Here is a 26,300-nt window from a genome sequence, read left to right on the forward strand (position 1 = left end):
TAAGTGAGACAGTTCAAACATTAAAATCCTTTCCTCAAATGACCCAAGTTAATGCTGCTTTCTTAGATTTTAAACACCGATTTCCTTTTGGTTTGAATCTGAATAGCTTTTTAAGAAGTTCAACAGTTCAGGGGACAAAGACCACACTTTCCTCATCCTCTTGTGCCTAAATCGCCATTAAGTTCTCAATTAACTCTATTTCAGCACAACAATTTGAAATTGCATAATACAAATCCATCCTTCAGCTTTTAAATAAAAATTCACAGGTAGATCCAGATCTCCTTTCCTTTGGAGGAAAGTCATTGACCTTCATTTCTTTTAAGGTCAAAATAGCTTTTACTCACATACACTTGTGTGCGCACACACAAGCGCTCCCTTCTGCCCTCTGCCATTTTTCTAAACACGAGCACCATCTATTCCTTATGTGATTTACAGGGGAGAAATCCTTGAAATCCTCTTCTGTCTCTCCCTTGAACACATGAACCCAACAAATATATTTTCTGGAAGTACAAAGCACCAATATTCATATGATGCTTCACTGTATCTGTTTAAATTAAAGTAATCCTTCCCTACCAGAAATGGTCATGAACAATCATTATTTACAGAATGGCTTTTCATTGGTGGTTTTTCCATGTAGCTTAATACTGTTTCGATCTAAAAATGGCATACGGGGGTGGGGGGGGGGGGGGGGGGTAATATCTCACTATGGAAAGCAGGAGGGGAACAGGAGGAACGTCTCCTCACCAACTACAGCATTTCTCTACCCATTTACCCATTTTCAGCACCTAATACTCCCTCTCTTCCAGCCTTGGTCTTCCATAAGAAAAGGATGTGAAAAACAAGGATACAAGAAAGAGGATAATCACTGTAGGGATTTTTGGCCCGTTAACCACTGTGAATTCATTCCTGTACTAAAGGCAATGTTCCCCCGGGGTTTGTGGAGAAAAACTTAGCCTCATCTTTTAGCTCTTTTTCATCTGAGATGCTGAACATCACCATGAACAACTACTGCTTTAAAGAGGGATACAATGGCTTTTACCAGTTGCCTCTTCTCAGCCAGTTTAACACTTCAGTGCAGGAAGAAATAGCACTCATAGAAAGCACTCCAGTAAAGACTGATTAAGTTTATTATGACTGCGGTGCTAGAGTTTCTACTAGTCTCAGCAGCCTCTTAAAATCCAGCTGCAGCAGATTCCTGCACTCCCACCACTCCCATGCGCTGCCCAGCGAGGCACCCGCTAACCCATCCCACCCCACAGCCCTCCGGGGTTACGACACAGACTGTTACCATTAATCCATGTGCACTCTTACATGCAGGTTACAAAGGAAGACAGACCACATCCAAATCAGAATCAAGTGACACACACTCCAACAGCAGAAATATAAGGCCCAAAACCAGCAAGTAAGGATGATTCCCCAGAACGCTTTCCCAGTAGCCAGCAAATTCTCCTGCAGTTTCCTGATCCATCATCCTCAAACTTCACGTTCATGAATTCCTTAAATTGCTTTTTGGACAAGCATAGGCTTTCAGCACCCAATATATCCCGAGGCACAGACTACCACAGTTTAGCTATGCTGTTAAAAAAAATTGCTTCTCTTTGTTGTTTTGAACATGTCACTCTCAAATTCCAAGTAATGACCCTTTGTTCTTGCATAGGAAGGGATGGGATGGGTGCAGGAGAACCACTGCCTCTCCCCATGCCGCTGCAGATTTAGACTTCTGTTTTATCTGACCTTATTATTTCTGTGCCGAGTACAGTTTTGATGATTTCAGTTGTTCTTTGAATGTTTTCCTGTCACATTTCCTCTTCACCCAAAGCAGGGAAAGGCCAGAGCTGCACAGCGCTGAAGATAAGATGTATTATAAGTCTATGGCAAAAGTGTTTCCTGGTTTGATCCCTTTTCCAGTTACTCCTCACATCCTCTACCTGATTTATAACCATTGCTAACACCAAACTCTGATTTCCACAGGTTGTTTCGTCCCCTGCACCTCCTACTCAAGCAGGAACAGCTCCAACGCTGCTGGAGTTCATTCCCCCCAGTACAGTCCTGCACACTATTTTAACTCCTACACTCTCCGAGACGCAGTTCTTGACGCCGGGCTCTTGTTTTTGCTGCCCTGCATAACAATACAAACCAAGTATCCCCTCACAACCCCATCTCTTTTCCAGGCAAGAAGTTTATAAATGAGAAGCATGAACACAAGCACAAGTTCCACAGGGTTTTCAGCAGTAAATCTGTCAAGCCGTGAAAGCAGAAAACAACGGACAAAACTGGTCAATCTTTAACCAGTTCTTTATGTACATGAAGGCCTTTCCCCATATTGCAGTTACTTAAGAGCCTCTGGTTTGGATCATTATCAAATTACATTTGGAAAGCCACACAGATCGTATCTCACAGCCCACCCTTGCGCAGACAGATTCACTCACAGATCAATGCCTCTGCGAGGCGCGACCTCTCTTTTTAAAAGCCATATGGAGTCTTTGTATATCATTATATGCGTACGTGTGTTCCTGCAAAGGCTAGTTTTATACTTTGGAACAGTTTCTACCAACATGCTTGGCACCGATCACGAGCATGCTGGTCTTCGTATTGCCAGATCTGAAAAGGAATCCCAAAAAGATGGTACCCAGTAGTCACATCTGGGTGCTTTGGTACCCAATGTTCCCGTGCAGCACAGTTAGTTGGCCAGCTGTTCCATCTTAAGCTTAACAAATTTGGTTCTTGCAGTTTGCTACCGTCATTCTTCTATTTACTAACCCTTCAGTTTGATATTCCCTGATGTCTCCCCCCAAGGAACGTTCCCACTCTGAGAACATCATAGAATCCCAGGTTGGAAAGGACCTCAGGGATCATCTTATCCGGCGTTTCCTGGCAAAAGCACAGTCTAGACAAGATGGCCCAGCACCCTGCCCAGCCAAATCTTAAAAGTGTCCAATGATGGGGAATCCACAACTTCCCTGGGGAGATTATTCCAATGGCTGTTCTCATTATGAAAAAAATATGCCTCATGTCCAATCGGAATCTCTCCAAGAGTACCTTGAACCCATCACCCCTCGTCAAACCTTCCCGAGCAACTTCACAGCAGACACACGCAGAAAGAGGCAGTCGCATGTTATTCCTGCTTTTTCTTCTGAGTTTCCTTGCTACATATCATCTGATGGGCTTACCATCACCCTGAAAAAGCCCTAGAATAACAAGGATTTTAATGTCCCAGAGTATTTGGAAAGCCATGAGCCTTCATTCACCTTGTTTTATGAAACAGCAGGCCAGAGGTGCACAACACCTTGCAACTCTGAAGCACTGAGGAAGGTACACACTGTCTGTCAAGAATACCTAAGCAGCCAAATACCTGAAAGCATCGAGTACAGACAAGTGAAAGGAAGGTAGATACACACCGAGATATAAATTGGCAATCACGTTGGTGATGCAAGCCTTGGGTTGAGGACAGAGAGCAGAACACCGTCAGCCCCTCGGCACTTCTCTCCACTCGCCAAGTGATAAAAATTGCTCCTACTTCTTGTTGCTTTCTTGCCAGAGCATAACAGAGACATTTAAGTAAAGAGGAAGGGGGAGAAAAAAGGAGCTACTGCAATTGCGATCAGTAGCAGCTATAGCATAGCTAAACTCTTAGTTCAACACCCCGGAGGAATGCAGACATGACTGACAAAACCCAGTTATTGTGTAAAACACGCAACACCTAGCAGCTCTGTTACAGTGCAACGTGCTGGCAAGGTTAGAATACATTGAAGGCTTTGTTGAACAAGCAATAATGTCTTGATGTATGTCATCTGAAGGCTGAAGCCAAGCAGAAGTGAATTATCCATTTCACAACCACCTAGAAATAAATGGAGTTTAATTTAAACGAAAGCTTCAGAGCAGAAGCAGGTCCTGGCTGAGCAATACGCACAAAATGATTCATCTCATGAATGATTTCATAAGTTGGATGTACTTAGTCTTGAATTCCTGTCTGTAGGCTAGCACAGTCACAATGCAATTATGAGGTCAGCTTGCATAGCAAGTTTTAAAATTAAAGTCATCATCGTTTGGTCAGAATATCAACTGAGAAGACCATGGAACAGGCTAATCTGCTGCACCACTTTACTTCAGAAGCAGGGAGAAAACAGTCAAGGCACCAAAGAAACTACGAATTCTCTACATAACAATTGTCACTCCTGTCTCATTTTTAAATACGAAAAAGTTACTTCTTGAAGTTACACCAAAAAAAAATTTAAGTCAACCACTTCAAGTAACACTTCTAAGCAACTGAGGCTTAAGAAAAGTTGTTTACTGTAAATATCATTATGCCTAATTAAGTTTGTAACCTTGGGGTTGAACACCAATAAGGAGCAGGGATCCAAACACGTTTTTACACAGAAAGACAGAGGTCAGGATCTGTTGTCACAAGCACTGAAGTACTCAAACCTTAGTACAACAGTAACAAAAAAGTTGAGAACAGAAAAAAGACATGGTAGTACACTATTAGCTAGTTCTAGAAACTCCGTTCAACTGAGTTTGTTCAACAAGTAATTGCTACTGATCTCATTCAGAGATGGTCTAACACGGCGCAATACTTTAAATCATGAAAATAATTTCACAGTCACTGAAGCACACAGATTTAATACCAAGAGACAGAACGGAAGAAAAAAACGAGGGGAAATAGATGAAATATTGCACAATAGCTTCAACTGACAGAAGCATTTCTCATTTTACTTCAAAATTCAAAAATAATGAGGTGGAAGACTCCTTCAGCATGATGGGTTTCAGTTTTTTCTGCTTCATTTCTTTCTTCAAGAATAAAAAATTCCCTCCACTCAGCCGTTAAGCCCACTGTATACCTCATTCCTATTGGTATACAAACCATATTAATGTTATCGTCACCTAAGTACTTCTGTTCCACAGCAGCCAGATTGGACAAAGAGAAAACACAGAAATCACCGTGTAACAATAGAGACACCCGTAAATCCTTCACACTACCTTTACCAAGCGGCTAGTTCTGCTCAGACTGCCCATCCTGAACTCTGCAACTAGTTCAAAAGCTTTGGGGAATCTTTTGAGAAGTCAAAATGTAACTAAAATATCAACAACATTAATTGCACATATAACAGGTCCCATATACTCCTCACAGAACAGAAAATGCCAGTCATCGCTCCCAGGCTTTTTAGTCTCAGAACTATTTTTTTCCCTCTTCCATTTGAAGATTTAATAGACCTTTAAAGAAAAGAGCTGTTATATTTTAGTTTCCATTCTTTTCTTCCATATCTTTGGAGACACACACACACAAAAAAAAACCACCATGCCCCCAACGGGAGGACTTACATCAAGATTAACTAAAAATATAGATCAATATGATGTTTTAAGAGAGAAGTATTGCATCTGTAAGCAGTACTGGCTCTCCAACACCAAGTGTTCACTTCACGTATTACGCTGTTTCCGATAAACCTTCTCTGCAACAGGATTAAAGGCAGTCCTAAAATATCAGTGCTAATTTAGTGCTCATCAAGATGTCCTCAGGGAAACAGGATAAAAAGGAGAGACTAAGCATAATTATACAAGGGTAATATTAGTAGGCAAGCTGGTCTTTGGCAACAAAATGTAAACAAGTTTTCCTTAGTATTTCCTCCAAAGCACTTTGCAGAGTCAAAGAATAAAGAGGAATAATAAAACAATGCTGAACTTCCTCTAGAAATACAGTGGGAGAATAGGAAGGGAGGAGGGAGACGAGAAAGCCAAGTATGGTAAAAGCACTACAGAGAAATTTGTGTCGGTGCTGCTTTCACACAGTCAAGTCTCCCGTCCTAGCAAAATAAGACAGTCACAGATAAACTATTATACTTACAGAATTAGTTTTCTTAAACAAAATCCTAGTCCCTGTCACAACATTTTCTTCTGACTGCCTATAACTTTTAGCAGTAGAGAAGAACAGTAGCAAGTCTCGCAAATTGTATTACCAAACAGAATTAAGGTCAATGTTGTCACAGGGATTAGGATACCAATTCCTTATGACCATGTCAAGTGTCCAGCAGCCGTGAAAAGCTCAGTCTAGCAATCTTTGTGAAGCATGCCAACTCTGACCCTATACAGTCATGAACTGGATTTCTCTCTAGGGCTAAACAATTTCCATGTGCCTGGCAGCCCCTGGGATACGGGCACTTACTGGTCAACATAACATTAGGAAAATGAAGAGAAAGCATAGGAGAAATCCACTAAGTCACTTGTGAAGTAACACTTCCCCTACTACCACACTACTTTGAAAAATAATTACTAGCGGAGAGAGAGGGGAAATCCAATATGTAAAGCTGAATTGCATGTTATTATCTTCTCAGGTCAAGGCATCAGGTAATGAGTCTTTTCCTGAAGAGAAATCCCGACTGTCATAACCAGCAAACACCCGAAGTCTTGCTTGTTTTTAAATAAGAGTGTTCAGACTCAATCTTTACTACAAGCCTTGCAGAAAAGGCAACACTTAGGAGATCCAGGAATCAACAAGGTTTGCTTTTCCTTGCAAAGCTTGCCTCAAATCCCCAGTGCATCGCAGCTGCACCACCACAGAGCCGCACCACTCGGCCATTAAAAACAATTCTGCACCTCCCTCTTTCTCATGCCAGCTTGCACTAACTCAATACATCTCTCCGGAGAATACTCTTCCCTCTCCAAAACAGCAAACTGGGCTTCTTCAATATATTCTCTGGTTTACAGCTCTGCCCCCGCCCCCCACCCCTTTGTCCTCCGTGTTTAAGCAGCACTGAAATCGCTTTCCAGCCCATTCTCCTCCCCGCTAAAGGGCACGATGAGAGCTGACCTGTGAACACCGCGGGGCCGAAGGTCCTCCTCAACAGGAAATTCTTCCAGAGACAAGAGAGCAGCAGTTTGATGGCTGGCAGTTAGCAATGCTTCCATACAACCTCTTCCTAACAGCCAGCACCCTGAGGCGCAGGGCTGCGGTTCTATCGCCAGTTTAACAAAATGGAGTATTTCCAGCAACGTTTAAGACAAAGAATAACTACTGAGATGCACATGAGTCAGTTGTTTCTGCTGACCAAAAAAACCTTTCGCTTTCATAATCTACAACAGAAATCGGTGTTTTGTAGTTTAAGCATAAATATTTATTTTAAGCATACATAACTTCAGATTAGGAGAAATTTGAAGTTGATCTCTAATCAATCATGCTCTGAATTGAAGGCATGAAAGCTTTAAGACACTGATTAACAGTTTACTCCCTGTACCCAGTTACCAGCACAGAAAAAAAGAGTGTTTTAAGAAATCAGGTTGTTCAAAGTTACAGCTCAGGTCCAGTTACCCTGTTAATCAGTGTAAGCATGTCTCACAGACACCTAGAAAATTAATAGTTTGTGATTAGCAACAAGGAAAGAAAATATGCTTATACTGAACAAGCCAGAAAAATAAAGCCAACCACTTTCATTGACCTAAACTGGTGGTCAAGATACTTCTGTAAGGGTATGGTCATGTTATCCAGAGGAATTGCATTCCTACAGCTTCAGGTTTAAAACCTAACACTTAAACTCTAGTTATCAAATACTGGAAACGCAGAAGTCATTCGTATCAAATGAAAACTGTGAATATGCTGTAATAGCAATAGCATCACTTACATAACACTGGAAAAACTAACCCACCCCCACACCCCAACTCACAAACACTGACACGAACTGTAGAACAGTTCTATAGTTATAACTATGTGTTAGTAACTTCTCAGCACAACCATCTTGGTCAAAGGTGATGCTGCAAATAAATGCTAGCAGAGACCTCTGATGATTTCATCTGACGCATCGTGATTAACACAGCTAGTTCTTGGTTAGAGACCTATTTCTACTAGCCATAAGTTTCTGATACACATTTTCTGTTTCAGTATTTAAAGACAAAGTCTGGCAAAACATAAGGCACAGTTAGAAGATTAAGGACATTTTGTGCATTATGTTAAATCCTTGGCTGGCAGGGAGAACCTAGCTCTCCCTACCAAACTCCAGGCACACTCAGTAGTTGACCTTGTGTTGCCACTGATAACCAGAAAATAAGTTGAATGTTGTAATAATAGACTGTTAAGACAAGTATTATTTGATGCTCTAATGACTAGAAAACCTCAGTTGTTGTAATTACAAGTTTTATATGGAGACTTGAATTCAGTTCCCTGAAGCGCCTCTTTGTCTCTCTGCCTCAGGTCCCCCCCGAGGCTCCGGAAGCCCCGAGGGACCAGCGCTGAGCAGTGTTACTGCCAGACTGCTCCGCTCACCCCGCTCTAGACAAATACTCACTAGCCATTCTCATCATGACTGATCGCTGTTTCGCAAGGCTGTGTAAAGCCAGGGTGACTGTCTAAAATCACTCATACAAATAGCAGTGAGTCTCATACTTCACACAAGCGTATCTCCAAAAATCTGTACACCCCCTTCCTCCTAAAGGAAGCAGTGTCTGTAAACAGTGTCATAAGTCCATTATAAACTCAGAAGCAGTGCTGGTTTTCTCTTCCTCTGATCCAACCCAACCAAGCAAAAACAGTTTGCTTAGTAAAATATTTGCCAAGCACAAAACTGCTAATGCCTGTTCTAGAGATTTTACTTATCCTTGGCAATGGAATTGCGAAGGCAAGCCATCGGTGTAGAGTACACTGGCTGATTGCAATTACTTGCTAAAATAAACAGGGAGCCACTCTATACAGGTGAAGGGCACTAGAAATACAGATTTAGTTAACCTTGAAGTTATTGCCTAATAATTTGATCCTGTTGCATAGTTTTCATCTATTCTTATTCCAGTCTATGGCTTCATATTTTAAAGTGAAAAGAATTCAGACAATCAAAAAGCAAGCAAGCACAGAAAGACACAAACAAAGATTTGATACAAAACAGAAACTTCCATGTATCAGTATGGAAAGAAGACAAGACTGTAACCAAATACCATGTGAATTATTTTTTTTTTCATTTCATCTTCCAAAAATAGTAAAACTTGTACATGCAGCAAGATCTCCAGAGATAGAGATCAGTACTAGCATGGTATGTGAACAAATATATAGAGCACCTGAAGTGTGATATCTACTGACATTGACTTACTTTATTAGAGGACATTTGTCTCAAGAACTTTTTGAAAAGTTCTTGAAACAATTTCAAAAGATATCGTGCTTTTAGAGCGGGAAGCCCTTATCCACAAACCACTTGAGACTGCTAGGAATAAACTCCTTAAAATAACCTTAAAGCTTGCTCTATTCTTCCACATACACTTGTTGTTAGGGATCCTCTGATCTGAGGTGTTAGAGGCCGCTGTTCTGGTTAAGAGGCCAGTTTTTCTTTCATTAAAAAAAATAAAATGTAAAAACAGAGCTCCAAGTATCCACTGAGAAGTGTGACAACTCTTGGTGACCCCGATTTGCTGCTCTTTCATCGAGCGCATCACCCCGCTCTGTGACAACAGCGTAATTTCTTCTGGGGTGAAAGAGCACTCGGCAATCCAGCAACTTGTAGTTTATTATTATGCAGCCCTAAAGACAAAGGCACAACTGAAGAAATGAAGACATACAGTGATTTATTTCAAGACAGGAAATGTCTTTTTAAAAAAGATTTACATAGAAATGGTTGGTTAACCTGGCAGCGGAAACAGTGTTTTCCTAGTTTGCGTGAACTAGGTCAGACAGCTTTTAACCCACTTCCAGTACATCTATACCAGGTCTACAGCACAAAACACAGTACATGTTTCAGACCCGCCTCCTTACTACACACACTTTCTAGATACTGGTTTGGAAACACCAGTATGTTGTAAAACAGCCACCTAATTACGAAGTTAGTGGACAGTATGAGCTCTGTTTCCAACATATTATGTCAAAAGTGCAATTTGACAAGCTGAACACCATACGTATATTTCAACACATTTATATAATGTCAGATTCAGAAGTTTCACATTTGTCCAGCACAGCCTTAAAGCCAAAATTCAAAGCATGTGCCCACCATAAACTCACTCTCCATTCTACTATAGTCATGACCTATACCAGCTTGGAGGAAAAAAAAAGTCTAAAAAAAACCCAACCACTTCAAGGTTAAGCATTTCCCTGACCCCTTTTTGAACTCACACATACTATTGTTTCATTGTCACTTCAGATTATTTGTCAGCTGCCAAAACACTAACATTTTCATAGAATTAGAGAGACAAGTCATTAACATACTTTAGCTTTCCCTTTCCAATCACACTTTTTCATTCTTACTTCATTCAAAGCCAGTGCACTAACGTCTTTTGACATGAATCTTTTCTTTTTTTTTTTTTTTTAAGAAAGTATTTTTGCTGCAACTTTCAGTGCCACCAGCGGGCACAGTACGCTTTCTGTAGTCTTAGTTTGCTTCTGTGCCTCAGTATGTCCGACAAATATGTCAACAGGGGTTGATTTCCAAGTTACATTATTATACTGACTGTTAAGTAACATTTAACTAATTCTTACCTTGTAGCATGCATCTATATGCAGATTCAGATATTGCATAAATGTGCGGTGGCATTTCATGGCGCTTCTTCCCTCTGTACATCTCGATAATGTTTTCTGAATAAATCGGGAGGTTCTTGTAGGGATTTATAACTACGCAGAACAGCCCAGAATAGGTCTTTGAAAAAGAAAAAAAATAGAAAAACATTTCTGTTAGTAAACAGTTTTGGAAAAGAGCCATAGAGAGCAGAAAACTTTTTTCCACAGGTTCTATAACATTTATCTTAGAAAAGTGAGGTCCTTTTTGTTGAGCCACTCAAAGTACATGCTATATTCCGTTATTGGTGTCTAGTTCTCTTAAAAGGCTCTTAGTTACCTGCATAAAAAGTAATTTAAAGATAATAAATGTGAGTAAATATGAAGTGGAACATCTGATCTTTTTCCCACAGATATTTAAATCTCTCTTCCATTTGCCAAGTTACAGGATTTATGGACATCTTTTGATGTCCAACTCCTTCAGTAAAACGCGCAGTTATCTTCTCATTTTTGAAGGAACTGATAATCTCAATTGGTCTAGTAAATAATTTGGAAAAAGAAAAAGCCTATTTTAAACCACCACTATTTCTGCTATCCTATTTTTTCATATTTGTACGTCTTTCCTGCTCATCAGCATTTCTCAATCCCAAAGTAGTCTCCTCCTGGAGAGGTCATCCCCTCCCCAGCTGATGGATCACCTGGCAGCTGGCACTGCAGATGTTTCACACTCTGCTTTTAGAGGTGATACTGAACAGAAGTTACCAGGATCACTACAACATCAAGAAACTCAAGAACAAGTTTTACATTGACTTATTTCCTTGACTCTTATTGAGGCATTTCTGTTCAGTCAAAAAATGCCTCAATTTTTACAATATTGAGCATGCATTGCAAACGATACATACGGTCCACAGTTTCCCGTGAATGAAGCACCAAAGACTGCTTCAGAACAGTTCATCTCTGCTCCACAGAAGTTATTATATAAATATATATGAGAGAAAAAAAATGCACACAGTCAGCCACTCACACTTTGCTACCTGGGAGGGACAGATGAGCGTGGTCTGGCTGTATGGGCCTCACTAGGGATCAAAGGTTAAGCGCACAGACAGGCAGACATGCAAAAACCAGAGCTAATCCGTGGTGTTTCCCTGAACCAAGGCATCCGGATGGCTCTCGCCTTTTCAGAATCAACCTAAACTGACGGGGTTTAAGAAAGCAAAATCTCTCCACTTGCTTTGATTTCATCTTATGCTTCAAAAGTGTATTTTGTCATTAATATTATTCACACCTTTACTAGCATAGGAACGTTAGCAAGAGAGACACATTTTGATGGGGATGGGGAGTATCTTTCTGAATGGCAGGAAAACTGTGTTTCTTACCTTTGCCGGCTGAGAGGAGAGCAAGAATGGAGACAGTAAGCAGACAGCATTAATAGCTGTTGAGAATCTACAGTATTAAGCAGGTAACTCATGATTCTTATAACATTTGTTGATTTTAAAAAAATATTTCTGCTACTTTTGTATGAACAAAGTAGCTGAAATTCCTGATCTACTTTTTTTTAATATATAAAAGATTTTATTTGGAGGAGAAGGTGTCCTGTTCTTTCTACACCTACAAGGGATTCTGGAAAGACAGACAGAAGGTGATCTCCGAGTTGAGTCAGGAATACCGTCGGTAAAGAAGAACAACTTGGTTTTACGCCAGATGTCCTGACATAAGGGCATCTTATAGGAAAATAGACTCTCTGCTTTGGTCAGATCTGCTGGATGACAAGCACCTGCCTTACCCTGCCAAACATCCCTGGTAATAAGGTATTTATTTCTCAAGAGAAAGGAAACAGATGTTATCAGGTCAACTGACCCAAGCATAAAGAACAACTTATCAGTCATTAACTCACGTAAGCATGAGTCGGTTGGCAAGTGGGCAGCTCCTCCCCAGCCTCACGTTCCTACCACTGTCCCTCTGGCCAGCACGGGTGCCCTGGCAGTAACTTACTGAGCTGAGTACTAAAGATAAATTTCAAAAAGAATTGGTTGGTAATAGAATCGGTTCCCTGACCAAACTCCTTCATGGTCACTAGTGATACTGTAGGGGAGAGGGAAGGCAGGACAGTTATTAAAATAACATGGTACAACAGCCCAAGGAGCCAATTAACTGATAAACACCGGATCTGCGTTCCTAGCCAGCCATCCTGCCTGCTGTGCTCAAATGAGGTCACCCACATTCATCTACAGTTACTGTGGGGGCCATGAAGGCATCGAGAATTACTGCAAGCCTGATTTCCATTCTAATCTTCAAATAAGGATAACCAGAAGGCAGGCACGTGCTCACCAAGCCCATCATACGATTGCCAGCTCAAAAATCACTGAACAGCACCTATGTTGTGTTTCTCCTCTACAGCCACATCTAATGGAAAAAAAGCCTTGTTTATTGCTGACTGCAGATGAGATCTGGTCACAAGCAAAAGAATTCACACGGCCAAAGTCCATTTCCAGACCCGTCCCAACACACCCTCTGACCAGTGCAATGGCACGAACATCTGCGTCAGCCAAGCAGACCCCTTTCCTCTGGGATAATTCTGGACTCTCATTTAGCAGCACTTCTGAGCTCTGGTCTGATTTTTACCCACCCAGCTTCAGAGGCTCAGAGTTTACCTCCAAGGGCTGCTGTTCTGTACCTTACTGTCGACGGGAACTCTCAAAACAGCGACTGATGGCTAAGCTGTAAGGGTACGGCCGTACGTACGAGCTGTATCACAGAGTCACCCCCTCTAGTTCCCTGAAAATTCATCTAACACTTTTATCAGTTGTTTTGGTTCTTTTATGTTCACAAAGGAAAGTTGTTGTGTTTTTTCCCCTCAGTATCACTGCCCTTCCTCAGACATGGATAAACTGATCTAGTAAGAAAAAAAAACACATAAAAAACCACCCCAACACACAACACAAGCTGAAGTGCTAGGATAAGGACAGCTATTTGAAGATTATCCTTCCCTCCTCCCCCCAGTTACTTGGCATCTTTTGTTTATTTCCAACACAGACATGGAGCAAATGTTATTACTGTTTAGGCACACAAAGAATTAATAATTTATAAAACCAAACTTAACAATCCTTCAGACCTCTACTGATGACACCTAACCTGGAAGCCTTTCTAGACCATCTCCCAATGCAGGAATTGGATGGATCAGTGAACCTGGAATGATCAGAATAAGCAAAGTCCAGCTAGACGCCAGCGTAACTCAGCCCATCTAGAGGAAGACCAGCAGGTGTCCCGGGCAAGTGAAAAGGGTATTTAAGAGGCTCTATATTGAACAGGGCCAAATTTGAAGTTATGAAGCACAAAATTCTCCAGTTTCACCAGTGCTGGGGTTTATTTATTTGAAACTAAACCCAAAGGATGGGCTTTTATCCCTGACCATTAAGTTGTGTGTCATGACACAGCTCTTCACATACAGCACCTTGAACTCCAGCATCTTCATTTCCTGCACATTTGTCACCCAGTTCACTCTCCTGCGGTTTTCCTGGAGAATTTAAAAATCACACTTTCTTCAAAACATCACTACACTAAAGCCTTAATTTATTCAAAGGAAGAGGGAACCAAGTTCTCCCACAACACTCTCAAGTTTCCTGACCATCATCTATTGCAGAAAGCAACATATGAACATATTGGTGGGTTGTTTTCGCAGCTTGGGAGGCATATAAACACAGAAGGGATGCTTTTATTGAGTCAAATCTAATTGGGAGGGAGGTAAATGGTACAAAAGGTTTATACAGCTATTTTATAACTGCAAGTCTCACATTACAAGTCTATTACTGTATCCAAGACAGCAGATTGGAGGTATGGGCTTTTTCCATGCAAATTGAAGACATGAAAAGTAGGCTGAGTTGTTTTGCACACCTTGAGAAGGTTGTTGGTGACTAGCCACAGAAAGAGTTAACAGGAATACATACACATCTGCCTTACAAATGGACACCCTACTTAGTAAATACTACATGTCACTGTTAAAGATGCCCACAGCTTTCAGACAGGGCAAAGAAGCAGAGTGATGCCCTGTACCTCCTCTCTGTTCTGCAGTACGTGGACTCTGTCAAAACCATCAGACCTAAATTACTGTTCAGCTCAAGCACCGAGAGCTACAGACACTAGCCAGCCTGGACGAAGAACCAGACCTCATTAATTTTTCAGCTGACAGAGGCAGATACGCATATTAAGAACTTAAAGGCAAGTAAAGATGTTTATTCACCTTGAGATCACAGAATCGACTCCAAAAAAGCTAGTTGCTTGAAACACACATTTCTGCTTTACTGCGGAACAGGATATAGACAATATCAACCAACAGCAATAAGATATGTTGGAACACACTCTCTAGGCAAAGCTCCAGAGACAAATAGTAAAGCAGTGCTCTGACAGAGGTTTGTTATACAAACTCTCCTTCAGGACACTAATTGTGGAGTTTGAATGTTTCCAGATGCTTACAAGCCTTTATCCAGTAGTATATCATTTAGTAATTTGGATTTCAGTAAGCTATCCCAGACTGCAGAGTTCAGGTTCCTCGCCTATTTGAAAACTACCTAATATTCCTTGCAGTAAGCAGCCTGAGAAAGAGGAATATGGAAGGGAACTACTGGCAAATAGAGAGTGCATTATTTCCAGGTGAAAGCACATGAGAATTTAGGCTCTAAATTTGGAGTGTGGGCTCCACAGTAAGAAAGGTTTTCATGGCCTGTCTTCCCTTCAAACCATATCAAACCTTCACTGTGTACACATATATGGTGGTATTAGTGTCCAAAACCTTGTACAACTCCTTAGATTAATAGCTCAGCTTTACAGTTCTTGCATCAAAGAATACGCTGTTATGACTGCTGGTTCCTCCTGCTGTAACATCAAAAGGCCTCTTTAAAGCATCACTTCAGAGTGCATTAGCACGACACAGGTAAATTTTTGGAGTTTGTAACAATCAGTTTGCATCACCTGAGTACCCAGGCTCAACATTTATCTCCTGTTCTTCAAATATAGAAAGTGACAGATTTACTCTATTACTACATAAATAATTAAGCTGAAGTAAGCATCTAGACATCTGGTATTATTACCTGAAATATAAACCAGCAGTTTCTAACTTAGAAAGCAATACATGTTTTAAGCAGTATCCCATATACTAATGGGAGTAGAGTGCATTCTCCAGATTGATAAATTGCATCATCACAGCATTTTTTTGTCTGGTTTCACTGCCTGAGGTTATGGACCCACTTCTCACACTCCAAGACCCATTAAGTCCTCCAAGTTTGACACAGCTTTCTCATGTACTGCATTTTCCTCCCTAAATGAGGGAATTATTCTAAATTCAAGCCATAAAGGAGGGTAGGCAGCTCTACAGTCTCAGAGGGGAGGAAAGCGATGCTGTGGCCTGGGGTGGGCCACACTCTCCGCACCGCACAGCGGCGAGTCCCCAGCGACCATCCACCTCCCCTCAGGGCAGGGGCAGAGGGGGCACACGGCAGCCCCCACACCACGGCCCCACACCCGTGCTCCCCACCCAGGGCATAGTTGAGATTGAAACCCAGAAATTATCCCAGACAACTCTCTACAAGCCCAAACTGCTAGATTAAAAAAAAAAAAAAAAAGCACTAAGTCCTGTTGGCACCCAAGAAGTTGGGGTGAAGGGTGCCAAAAAGGCTAAGGAACCCCCTGCAGAGTACTGGGAACCTCAGCTTTGACAGGGGCTGGGGGACAAAAGCCACTGGCTGTTACTCGGGGAAATTGAGGAGTAAAATCTGTGCGTGAGGAGAAGGAGAAAGGGAAGGAGCACAACACATATACAACCTATTAAAGAAAAAGCACAGCCCAGACTTTAGAAGGATGGATGGATGTTCTCTACAGCTAGCACTGAAGAGAGAAGGTTCACCAGTAGTATATTTTCACATTTATAGCCTTCAGGTTACGTGTTTAAAGAGAGAAAAACCAACATTAGATCAGCAGTTCAGGTTATGCTCCTGCTCAGTCAGCTCACCGCTCCCAGAGACAGACAGGCTCAGTGTCACAGCCGCTCAGACAGCGCGACTACCTCAGCCACAGCAACTGCTGGGCCATAAAACATGATCTTGGGTTGCACCAGGGCCAGAAAAGTATTCATATCCTTTCCCAAGGTTCCTGCATAGCTGCATGTTGGAGCCTGACTGCTCTATAGACGGCTTACAATGGCCTACCCGTGACTTCTGATGCAGGCGTACAGCTCGCAGGGGTGTCTTGCAACACAGTGCATTCCGCTGAGCGCTCAAACAGGAGTCCATAATCCAAATTACTGCCCCCTTTTAGGCTGCTAAGCTGCCATTTTTTTATAGAAAGAGAATGTTTGACATGAACATACATTTTTTCATACCTCTGTTTGCCTGAGGGCAAGGATTCACTTCCCATAAATCCTAAACAAAGTAAGATCCTACACAGAACTCCCTCAACTTGATCACATTTATGAGCCTTCCAAAAATCTGAGTTAATTTAAAAACAAGTTCTCGTGTTAAAGCAGCTGTTACAAGCTGAACCCCAGCATTTCTTCTGCCATATATTAGGTACTAGATCCAGTGACTGATTTATCTTGAGAAGATGAAATCAAGTAAAAAACCTCCATTTTCTACAGGTTCTTTTAATACTAGTCTTCAATACTCAGTAATGTGAAACATTCCCAACTGGAGCAGCAGGAAAAAGTAAAGCAATTAGAACACAGAAGCTTATATAATAACACAGATTGTTCTAGGTTACGCTCTGGCCTCGCAGGAGGCAGCAGCTTAAGAGAAGAAACAGCTTATAGACAGCTCCTCAAGTGCAGTTTTATAAGAGCTTCCACCCACAGCAGGCTCTGGAACTGGGGACTACAGCATATTTCTCATTCTTTCCCTCTTCTGCCCCAATAAAATGAAAAGTACATTAAAAAAAATGAAAGTAGCACAGTGCTGCAGACCAATTACAGATGTAACACTTGTAATTATCAAAAAAAATATCTGGTGAAGTATTTTTAGTTGCCCAATAGTAATCATGTTTTCCTCTTTACTGGTAAAAAAAAAAAAAAAAACAACCAATAGGCATATACACAGAGAGCAATTATTAGCAGCAAGGTTCCAGGAGCTCACAGCCTTACATAAACAGTTCCCAAGCCTTTTGAAAAAGTCTTTGCTAAAAGAGGAGTGGGTGGGGAAGATAATGCATAGTTCATTAGAGTTTGGAGGACTTTGAAGTTGAATTTAACCCTTTCCTCAAGAGCACTTCACCATCTTTTTGTCCTTCCTCAAGGAACAGCAAAACCAGTCATCTCTAACTTGACTTCACCTACAGCACGCACACGTCTTACATCATGTGTCCCCACCTGAAACTTTCTAGCTGAGCACCAAAACATAGGTCCTGTGCTCACCAACAAGAGACAGCACCAGGCGAACATCCCACATAGAGTCACACCGAGGCAAGAGGCCCTCTGGATACTGACATGGGTTAATAGGAGTCAAGTGTTTGAGAAATTCTATTAATTTTAATCCTTTTGACTGAATGAGGTCAGGAAGCATTTAAGTAGTAATTGCAATGATTTATGTGGGTATCAGTAATAATCAACTGTGGGCAATGGACTTCCTCCAGGAGAGCTGGGACTAGAACAGATGTGGCGACAGCAACATTTTTAAAATAGATTTTTATAAAGCCGGTTGGATTTGAAATATCTTAGTTTTTACTGTAGCTTAATTACACCCTATGTTTGAGTGAGCAATACCTTCATCCCATCTTAGTGCACTGGGTACAGGAACGGGAACTTTTGACTGCACAAGACAGACTTTTGGTCCGGCATTATCTTCTTTCAGTTGGAAAAGATAACTGACTGGAACGTTTATAGACCCATTGAGAAGACAACGTGCCATTTATCCAGGAACTTTTCAGATACTAGTCTGCACTTACCAGTCAGACCATTAAAACACAGCCATCTGCAACTCAGATGTTACACTTTTCTGGAAAATCAGTGAAGTGTATCAAACCTCTACAGGATCCACACTACCAGTGTTTGCTAGTGCACTTGGCAAGAAACCATCTTGGTTTAAGAAAATATTTCTGTTAACAAGATGAGCATAAGGTTATATTTTTTACATTCATTAATAGAGTATGTAGGAACACAAACATTTAAAATATGCTTTAAAAAGCAAATGGAAAGGTGTTTCTTGCCATCAGAAGAAGTACTGACACAAAAGCAGAGCTTTAAATTCCCGGGAAAAGTGCCACCTAGTCCTGACTTAGAAGTATGAACAGTCATTAGCTTATTCATTCCAATTCCAGTCAGTGTCTGCAAAATCAAGAACAAGTTGCTTTCCATTAAAGTAGAAATGCGGTGTTTACATTCCCGATCCATGCAACTAGCTGCATTTTGATTAACTGAAATGCTTTTAATAGACTTAAAAATTCAAAATACTAAGAAAGTTATATCCAGAATGCTGCCTAACAAAGCATTGAAACGTTATGTAGAGTGGCCAGGAACACTCCTGACCACTTTACTTTTTGCAGTTCTAGAAGTGGTATAGCGTATCTCGAAATTTACATTCGGAGTTCAAAAAAAAAAAAAGAAAAGAGTGAGAATCAACTTGCTCTGAAGTGAAAGAAAAGGACTCCCAAACTACACACGAACTAGCCACTCTCTTCCAAGTGCAGAGAAAACAAAATGGTTAAAAACAATTCAAATACTTTAAAAAAAAATACTGACATAGTTCTTCCCTTCAGATCAGCAATATGAGTCAAATTGGGTAGTAAACTTTGAGTAGAAGCCTCATTTTGAGCATAACTGACATGCCTATATATATACATATAAGCTTTCTGAACACACCCCGAAGCTGGTACTAATATATTGAAGTGCAGAGAGATCACAATGGAGAAAACGCCTCTTCCTACACCAGAAACTCCTCTGCAGCTTTCATACCTTATCTGTAAGCTCTCTGTCTACGCACCTTTCTCCCCTCCATAGTGTCAAGCACAGCATCTGTTCTCCTAGCACTTAATTTTCAGACTAAATCCTCCTCCATGGTTACCTCTCCTGCCACTCCCATCCCTTCCCACCAAAAACAGAGACCCATTTCAAGAGTCTCCCTTTTCCCAGGGCTCTAACTGAAGGAGAGGGCTATAGCTCAGACAGACAAAGCCACTTCTTCAGCTGTACTTCACACACACACCCCCCCCAACAGCAAACTGACACCGCAAACCTCCGAGCCATGAACAACTCCATTCCTGAACCTCTACAGCTTACAGCATAGAAGTTTAAAAATGGAAGTTAACCAGTTGACAATTAACCAGCATTTAAGGTAAACAAAACCCACGAGAAGCTGCCAGTACAGCAAATCAGTGATTTCCAGCATTCAGATACCATATTGGATCAGGAAGAATTTGGAAGCTCATTCATAAGAAACCCCGAACCTCATGAAGCAGTGAGGAGGAGAATTACTGGAGCAGTAATCTTGCCTATAACAGCTTGTCACAAAGCATTAAGGCAACACTGGTTTTAGGAACTTAGTAGCATTCAAGGCTGATGGACCCTTACCATCCACCCTTTCCAGTGACGTCTCCATTTCACTGTCGGATTCAAAAATTATTTACCCCACCATCACCCTGAAATCATATTTTGCTGACATGACTTAAGCAGAACCCAAAATCTAGGGCTGATATCTAGAAATCTGCGCAGTTGCATTTTACACGCAGGTCTTGTAAAAAATAAAAGATGTTTCCTCACTCAAGCTACAGACATTGGTGACCCAAACCCTCCGACAACTAGACTCCTTTCTTAAATCAGTACCCTCAGAAAGATACCTGTTCCTCATGGTATAAGGATATTCAAGAACCACCACAAAACTAGTCTGAGCAAAATCATGTTTATTTTAAATCTTCAAAGGACCTCCTAAGCCTTTGGGTATTCCTCCTGGGTACCCTGAAACTAGTGTTAAAGCTGGCCGTTCTAAAGCTGAGTAGGCAGAATAGTAAAGTTTTACAAGAAGCCAAACAACTGACAGTTAACAACCATTTAAGGTAACCAAAACCCATGAGAAGCTGCCAGTACAGCAAGACACGAGAGATGAATTTAGAGTATTAGTGACTCAAATGATACATCCGTGCCATAAGAAATGCTGATATCCGTAAAAAAAAAAAAAAAGCACAGAATTTGAGAAAATTCAGCTATGAAACACATGGAAGAGTGAAAACTCCTACTAAAGGTAGAAGTAATGAGAAAAAACCTGCTAGAGATGGCTGCACCTTCACAGAACCAAGACTAGCCCTTGATGAAAATCAAGCCTCAAACATGAGCAGAGATCATCTCAGGGACTCCGTGATCTGCAGAAAAGATCTTATGCTTAGTGGTTAAGGAGAAAAGTCCAAGAAGCCACAGTGAGAGATTTGCCCATCCTTTGGGTTGAATATATATAGTATACTTCAGAAGAATTTGCAAAGACAGTGCAGTTTCTCTAGAAAAGACTTTTTTTTTAAACATACTCTCCAGTTACACTCCAAATAAACCTTATGGCAAGCAACTGAATGGGTGATGTTAAAAGTAGAGCAAGAAATGAAGTTACTTCATCTCCAAAGCAAAACTGAGATCACTACAGTTACAGCCATTATTCACAGAAGTTCTCGTACAAGTCCTGCTACCTTTTACCTTCTGTGCTACCATGACCAGACCAGAAAAAAAACAGGACCAAGCACTGTCATCATGCTTTTACAAGCCACTGCTCTTCCAGATTCTCCATTTGTGTTCACCTCCCACAGCACGGCAGCAATGCAACTGAGACACCAAGATCACGCCACTTGGCAGACATTAGAAATGTTAGAAGTTCCAGAAACTCCTCACCATCCCTACTTAGATGTTACTTGAAACTCTTCCCAATGAAATGAGCATCACTGCACAGGTCATGGCGACAGGCACTAGCTAGCTTTAGTCAGCCCTCTCTGTTCCTCCAGCAATGTCATGTTCGAGAGGCAGATTATAGACCGATGACCAGACCCACTCACCAAGTCCCTCAGCTCATTCGTTTCCTTTCTAGGGATTGGAAGGAAATGTGTATCTACTTCAGTTGACAGTCTTTCATCTTCTACATCCTAGAAAGGCAACACTGCACGCTGCCTACTGTGAATTAAAGGAAACCAAAACAGATTCACCATCTTCATCTTAACTACTTAAGACCAACACCAAAATGTAGGACTTCAGTTTGATTATTATGAGTACTATCTGCAAATCAAAACATACCTGTAACTGACACTTGTCATGGCCAAACCACCATAGTTCACTTCAGTTCAGTTAAATTTGGCCCTTTTTACACCAAGGGAACATCAGCAGGATACACAGGCAATGGCAATCACTCCAGGCTGCGCAGTCAGCAGCAGCAATAATAGTGCCACATTCAACAAGTTCAGGGATCCCTGACAGAGATCCCTACCAGAAACGCACTAAAAATCCCACCAGCTCAAGTTCTTGATGAAGTTTCTCTCTACGGCCTACTGATCTTTGCCAGCATTCAGCCTCTAATAGTAGTCACAACTGGTTTTTCTCCCCCTTCAAAAAATAAGCTGAGTTTTAATTTCAAGCAAGAAGCCATTATTACAGCTGCATAGAAACATTATTCTTGGTAACAGTAGCATCCTCCAGCAATGTTCCTGTAGCTCAGACTTCCAGTTAAGGCCAACAAATCCATTAGCTTCTTGATCCCAACCAACTTCTTCCAGCTCGGGGGCGGGGGAGGTCATTAGTAACACACCGATGCAGTAATCCTCCTATGTGACGGCAGTATCTCAATGCCAAGGAACCAAGTTTTAGAGTCTGCCTCAACAGTTTAAGAATGAAAGCAGAAAGCACCTTTTTGGGAAGTGGAGGGAGGGGAAGGAAAAAAAAAGGTAAGTCACCTATAGGATACCACTTAAACTCCACGTATACGATAAGCCAGCCTTTCACAAAGTGGAGTTTTTTTAGCTTGATGCCATCCTCCAGAAGCATTTGTGGCTACAGTTACTGCGTGGAGTCCTTGGACTAGAGCTTGCTTTGACATTTAAGGCCTTCAGCTTTTAACCTTCATAATGAAATACAGTTATAATAGTTATAATGAATTTCATAACAAGAAGCGTTATGATTGATACATATACTGAAAACTTTTGCTCTATCAACTTGTTTACTTTTAATTTTCAATATAGTCCTTACTAATTATCCAATTAGCTTACTTATGAGCTGGCAGGAATCATCCCAGAAGTATTTTTTGCTGGGCTCTGCTGTAAGGATCTGGGCGTAAGGCCTTGGAAGGGTAAAAACCAAAAACCCACATAGGAAACTGACAAAGCAGCACAACAAATACGAAGAATATTTTGAAGTTGTATACAATTTTAATAAGTCCAAATATCACCAAGGGCCAAGCAAAAAAAAGGTATCTGTTAATACCTAGGTGGAAGGGAACATCAGCCAACTAACTAGCGGAACTAAATAAAGTGGATTTAAGCTTCAGAACAAGTGTTTATTAAAATGAGCCAAGCATTTAAGCAGATGTTCCAGTTTCTTTTAAGATAGAAAGTCTACTTGTAGTTCTTAATGATACTCTGACTCAACAAGTCACTATGCAATCAGTTTGCCAAGAGACAAGGAGCTACTCTTAACTGTACGCCACAGACACTCATTTAACATTGCTCAAGGAACAAACGGGGTCAAAGGCAGCATCAATGGTGGTGTGATTCCTAACTCTATAGAAAGATGGTGACAAGCCAGATGTTCCAATTAGTGCTTCAAAACCACTGAAAAAAAGAAAGCTTTATCTTATTGGTTTATTTTAAGCACTTGAACGCATTCTTTCCTGGCCCACTAAGTTGATATTAGATTCCAAAAAGACATTTTGCATTCCTAGCACTCTCCATCTTTGGCTTTTAAATAATAGCATAGCCTCTTATTATCATTTTTCATACACAGCAAGTTAAAACAAGATATATGCTTATTCATATGAGCAATTAAACAGTAATTCAGTAAAGTTAGGTTTTGTAATCTCTCGTCAGCTCAAACAAGCCATTTGATACTATTCACTGTATCAGTTAAGCATGTCTGAGGCAAGTGCTCTGACGAGTGGCATGAGCTCAGCACCCAGAGTTGCCATTTAGCATTCTATTTTTGAAAGATGCTTGCAGAATTATTTCCATAGGAGAATTTTTTATTATATGTTTTATGACAACAGAGTTCTTGACCTGTACACAGCATGGAAAAAGATCCTGGACTAATCTAAATGCTAGGGACACACAGTATTTAGGCTACCGAAATCAGCCGCAAGACCTGCTTTCTACATGTTGGATAAGTAAAGGAATGAGAATCAGATAAGTTCAGCTGAACTAGCACCCATAATGAATCTAATAATTAGTACTTACATAGATGAGCCCAGAGTAATACCGATCCTTCAAATTATGCAATACAGATGCTTCATTTAAACAGGTTAATTCTGCCATGTCTTCCACTTTAGAGAACTTTGGAGGATTCATCTTCTGAATATCATCTTTATTGACTAGTGCTTTCTTTCCATTCTCTGCTAGTTCGAGCAACACTTCATCCCCTTTTTCCTCCTTGATGCTGGCTGCCTCAAAACCATGGCGCTCTGAAGGAATCCACACCAACTTTTTAGCAGTCCAATCAGCCTGGGTGGCAGGGTTGTAGATTACAGCCCTGTCCACAAAGAGGTATCTCTCTGGATCTTCCTGTCCGGATCTCTGTGCCATTGTAGGAAGTGAAGGTGTCCACTATCAGTTACCCTGTAAATTGGAAAGGAAAAAAGCAAAGAGCGTGTTACACATCATATTCTTACCGATGAAAATGAATGGAGCTATGGCACACCCATTAAATAATCACTAATATCTGTATCTTCTCTTGGTCACAGAATGGTCAGGGTTGGAAGGGACCTCTGGAGATCATCTAGTCCAACCCCCCTGCCAGAGATGTTGCTATACAAGCAAGAGCCCCTCATCACACAGCAGCTATCCAAATAAACCAACTGCCATACAAAAATTAAAATGATCTGTCAAGTATAATCCCAGACTCAGCACAGGAAACTCGGTATAAACTGGTTCTAATTGTGCGCCAACAATGGAGAGACATTGCAACAACTGTGAGAATTACAAGCAGGAAAAACATGCATCTGTCTTCTCTCCTTAAGGAAGGAGAGCAAATTTAACAAAAGCTTGCCACTAAACTCAACTTCAATTGAACAGAAGAAAATAAATAAATATATATATAGAAAACGTTCAGTGAATAGCTAACTAACTACAGTAATGAGAAGGAGGTGAGAATGTTTTAAAATGTGGATTTTCAACTACAGACAAGAACTTGAGACACCTGGGGTTTCCGCAAGCAATTAAGCTAGCTAAACCTTGCTTATATTCTTCCTGAAAACATAAGACTTCGAATTTCTACAGCCTGCTTCTGTTCTCAGTCATGAGCACTGACATTACCATATGCCAAAAAAAGTCTCCAAATCTCAAGTTTACCTTGAGGCTCAAGACACTGCAAGGACTGATGTTAGATTTTCCAACAGCTTCACGGGTAATTTGAAGGGGAAAGAAAAACTGCTGACAAGAGCTCCCGCACACTCATTTTACCTATTTGCCTCTATCTCGGAGGCCACTGTATCTTTAGTTAATAATACTGTCGCACCCAGGATTCCTGGAGCTAGCAGTTTCATCTGTAACTGCCCGAGGAGCAACAAGGTCAAGCCTGACACCTAGTACTCGGGTCACTAAATATCTTGTTTTTTTTCGACACACTAGATCTTTTTCTGCTGAAGAATGTTGCATTAGCTAATGGTAGCCTCCTCCAGCAGGTAACCTAAAGGTTAGCTTCAAAAGCAAGCAGGGTTTCGCAAACTGTGTTTGTCACCTTTCATACTATGGTATGCACCCTGATGGATGCAGTTCTGCAACACACCCATCTTCAGAAGAACATGTAATTAAATACAGTAGTTGTGTCTCCATCTACGGCATGGACATTTGCTACGTTGTCCAACTTTAATGTAAAGTGAGCATTAAGTCATCGAACCCTTCAGAGGTTTGAGGAGCAGACCGTTTCCTACAGACGGCTTAATTCAAATCAAGAGGTTATGACTCAACATTTAAGTGTTTCAGAAGAGCCTCTGAGAGAAAAATCCAATGAAGAAAGAGGAAATCATTGAGGGGACACCTTAAGTGATAGCTGGGCTCCTCAGCCAGGAAAATGAAGATATTGGTCAAGGAATGCTATGTTTGGCTCAAGAAGCCCATAAATTTAATATTCGAGCCTCCAACCCCAATTCAGAAAGCTGTTTGTCTCCACTGTGCTAGACCTGCAGCTGAAGTTCCAACAAAGACCTAGGAACACCATTGCCGCCCTCCTGTGCGAATGCAGCCCGGTGGGGGCCGAGGCGCCCAGAGCTCCCTGGCCGGGTGCGACAGACAGCCCAATGCGCGGATGATAAGCTCGGCCTCAGCTTTGCACACTGGGATGTGGTGAAACCCAGAGGTCAGGCAAAACTCGTATGACAAAATTAATCGGCATTGTTCCCCAGCGGAATTAAAGGCTGAAGACTGAAATGAATGCATGGACTGACTTCATACCAGTTCCTGAGGAATACACCTAACAGCAGGGGATCACGGACAGTTTCAGGGTCATTTTTCCACTTCGGCTTTTAATTCCACAGAGCCCGTCACAAAAGACCCTCTGGCAGAAGCAAAGCAAGCGGCAGCTCACTCTACCCAGCGCTCCTCCGTTAACAATGGCATTCAAATGAAATACACAAATGAGCACATTTATCATGCAGGAATCCAGCACTCCCAAAAGACATTAAAAAAAAAAAAAAAGAGAGCCCCACAC

The 26,300-nt window shown here is 41.2% G+C and overlaps 1 protein-coding gene across 4 annotated transcripts in view; it reads right to left on the bottom strand.

The window, feature by feature from the left end:
- Positions 1 to 24,178, bottom strand: part of MYH10 (myosin, heavy chain 10, non-muscle) — a 106,564-nt gene extending 82,386 nt beyond the window's left edge. For all 4 annotated transcript variants that reach the window (XM_009880005.1, XM_009880003.1, XM_009880002.1 and 1 more), the window contains exons 1-2: positions 23,834 to 24,178; positions 10,436 to 10,592 (exon numbers count right to left, since the gene is read on the bottom strand). In XM_009880005.1, coding sequence (XP_009878307.1) covers positions 10,436 to 10,592; positions 23,834 to 24,178 — 502 coding nt within the window. The remainder of the gene's footprint in view (positions 1 to 10,435; positions 10,593 to 23,833) is intronic.
- Positions 24,179 to 26,300: the final 2,122 nt, after the last annotated feature.

This window comes from Charadrius vociferus, unplaced genomic scaffold, assembly GCF_000708025.1.
Source record: "Charadrius vociferus isolate BGI_N301 unplaced genomic scaffold, ASM70802v2 scaffold532, whole genome shotgun sequence".
Taxonomy (NCBI): Eukaryota; Metazoa; Chordata; class Aves; order Charadriiformes; family Charadriidae; genus Charadrius; species Charadrius vociferus.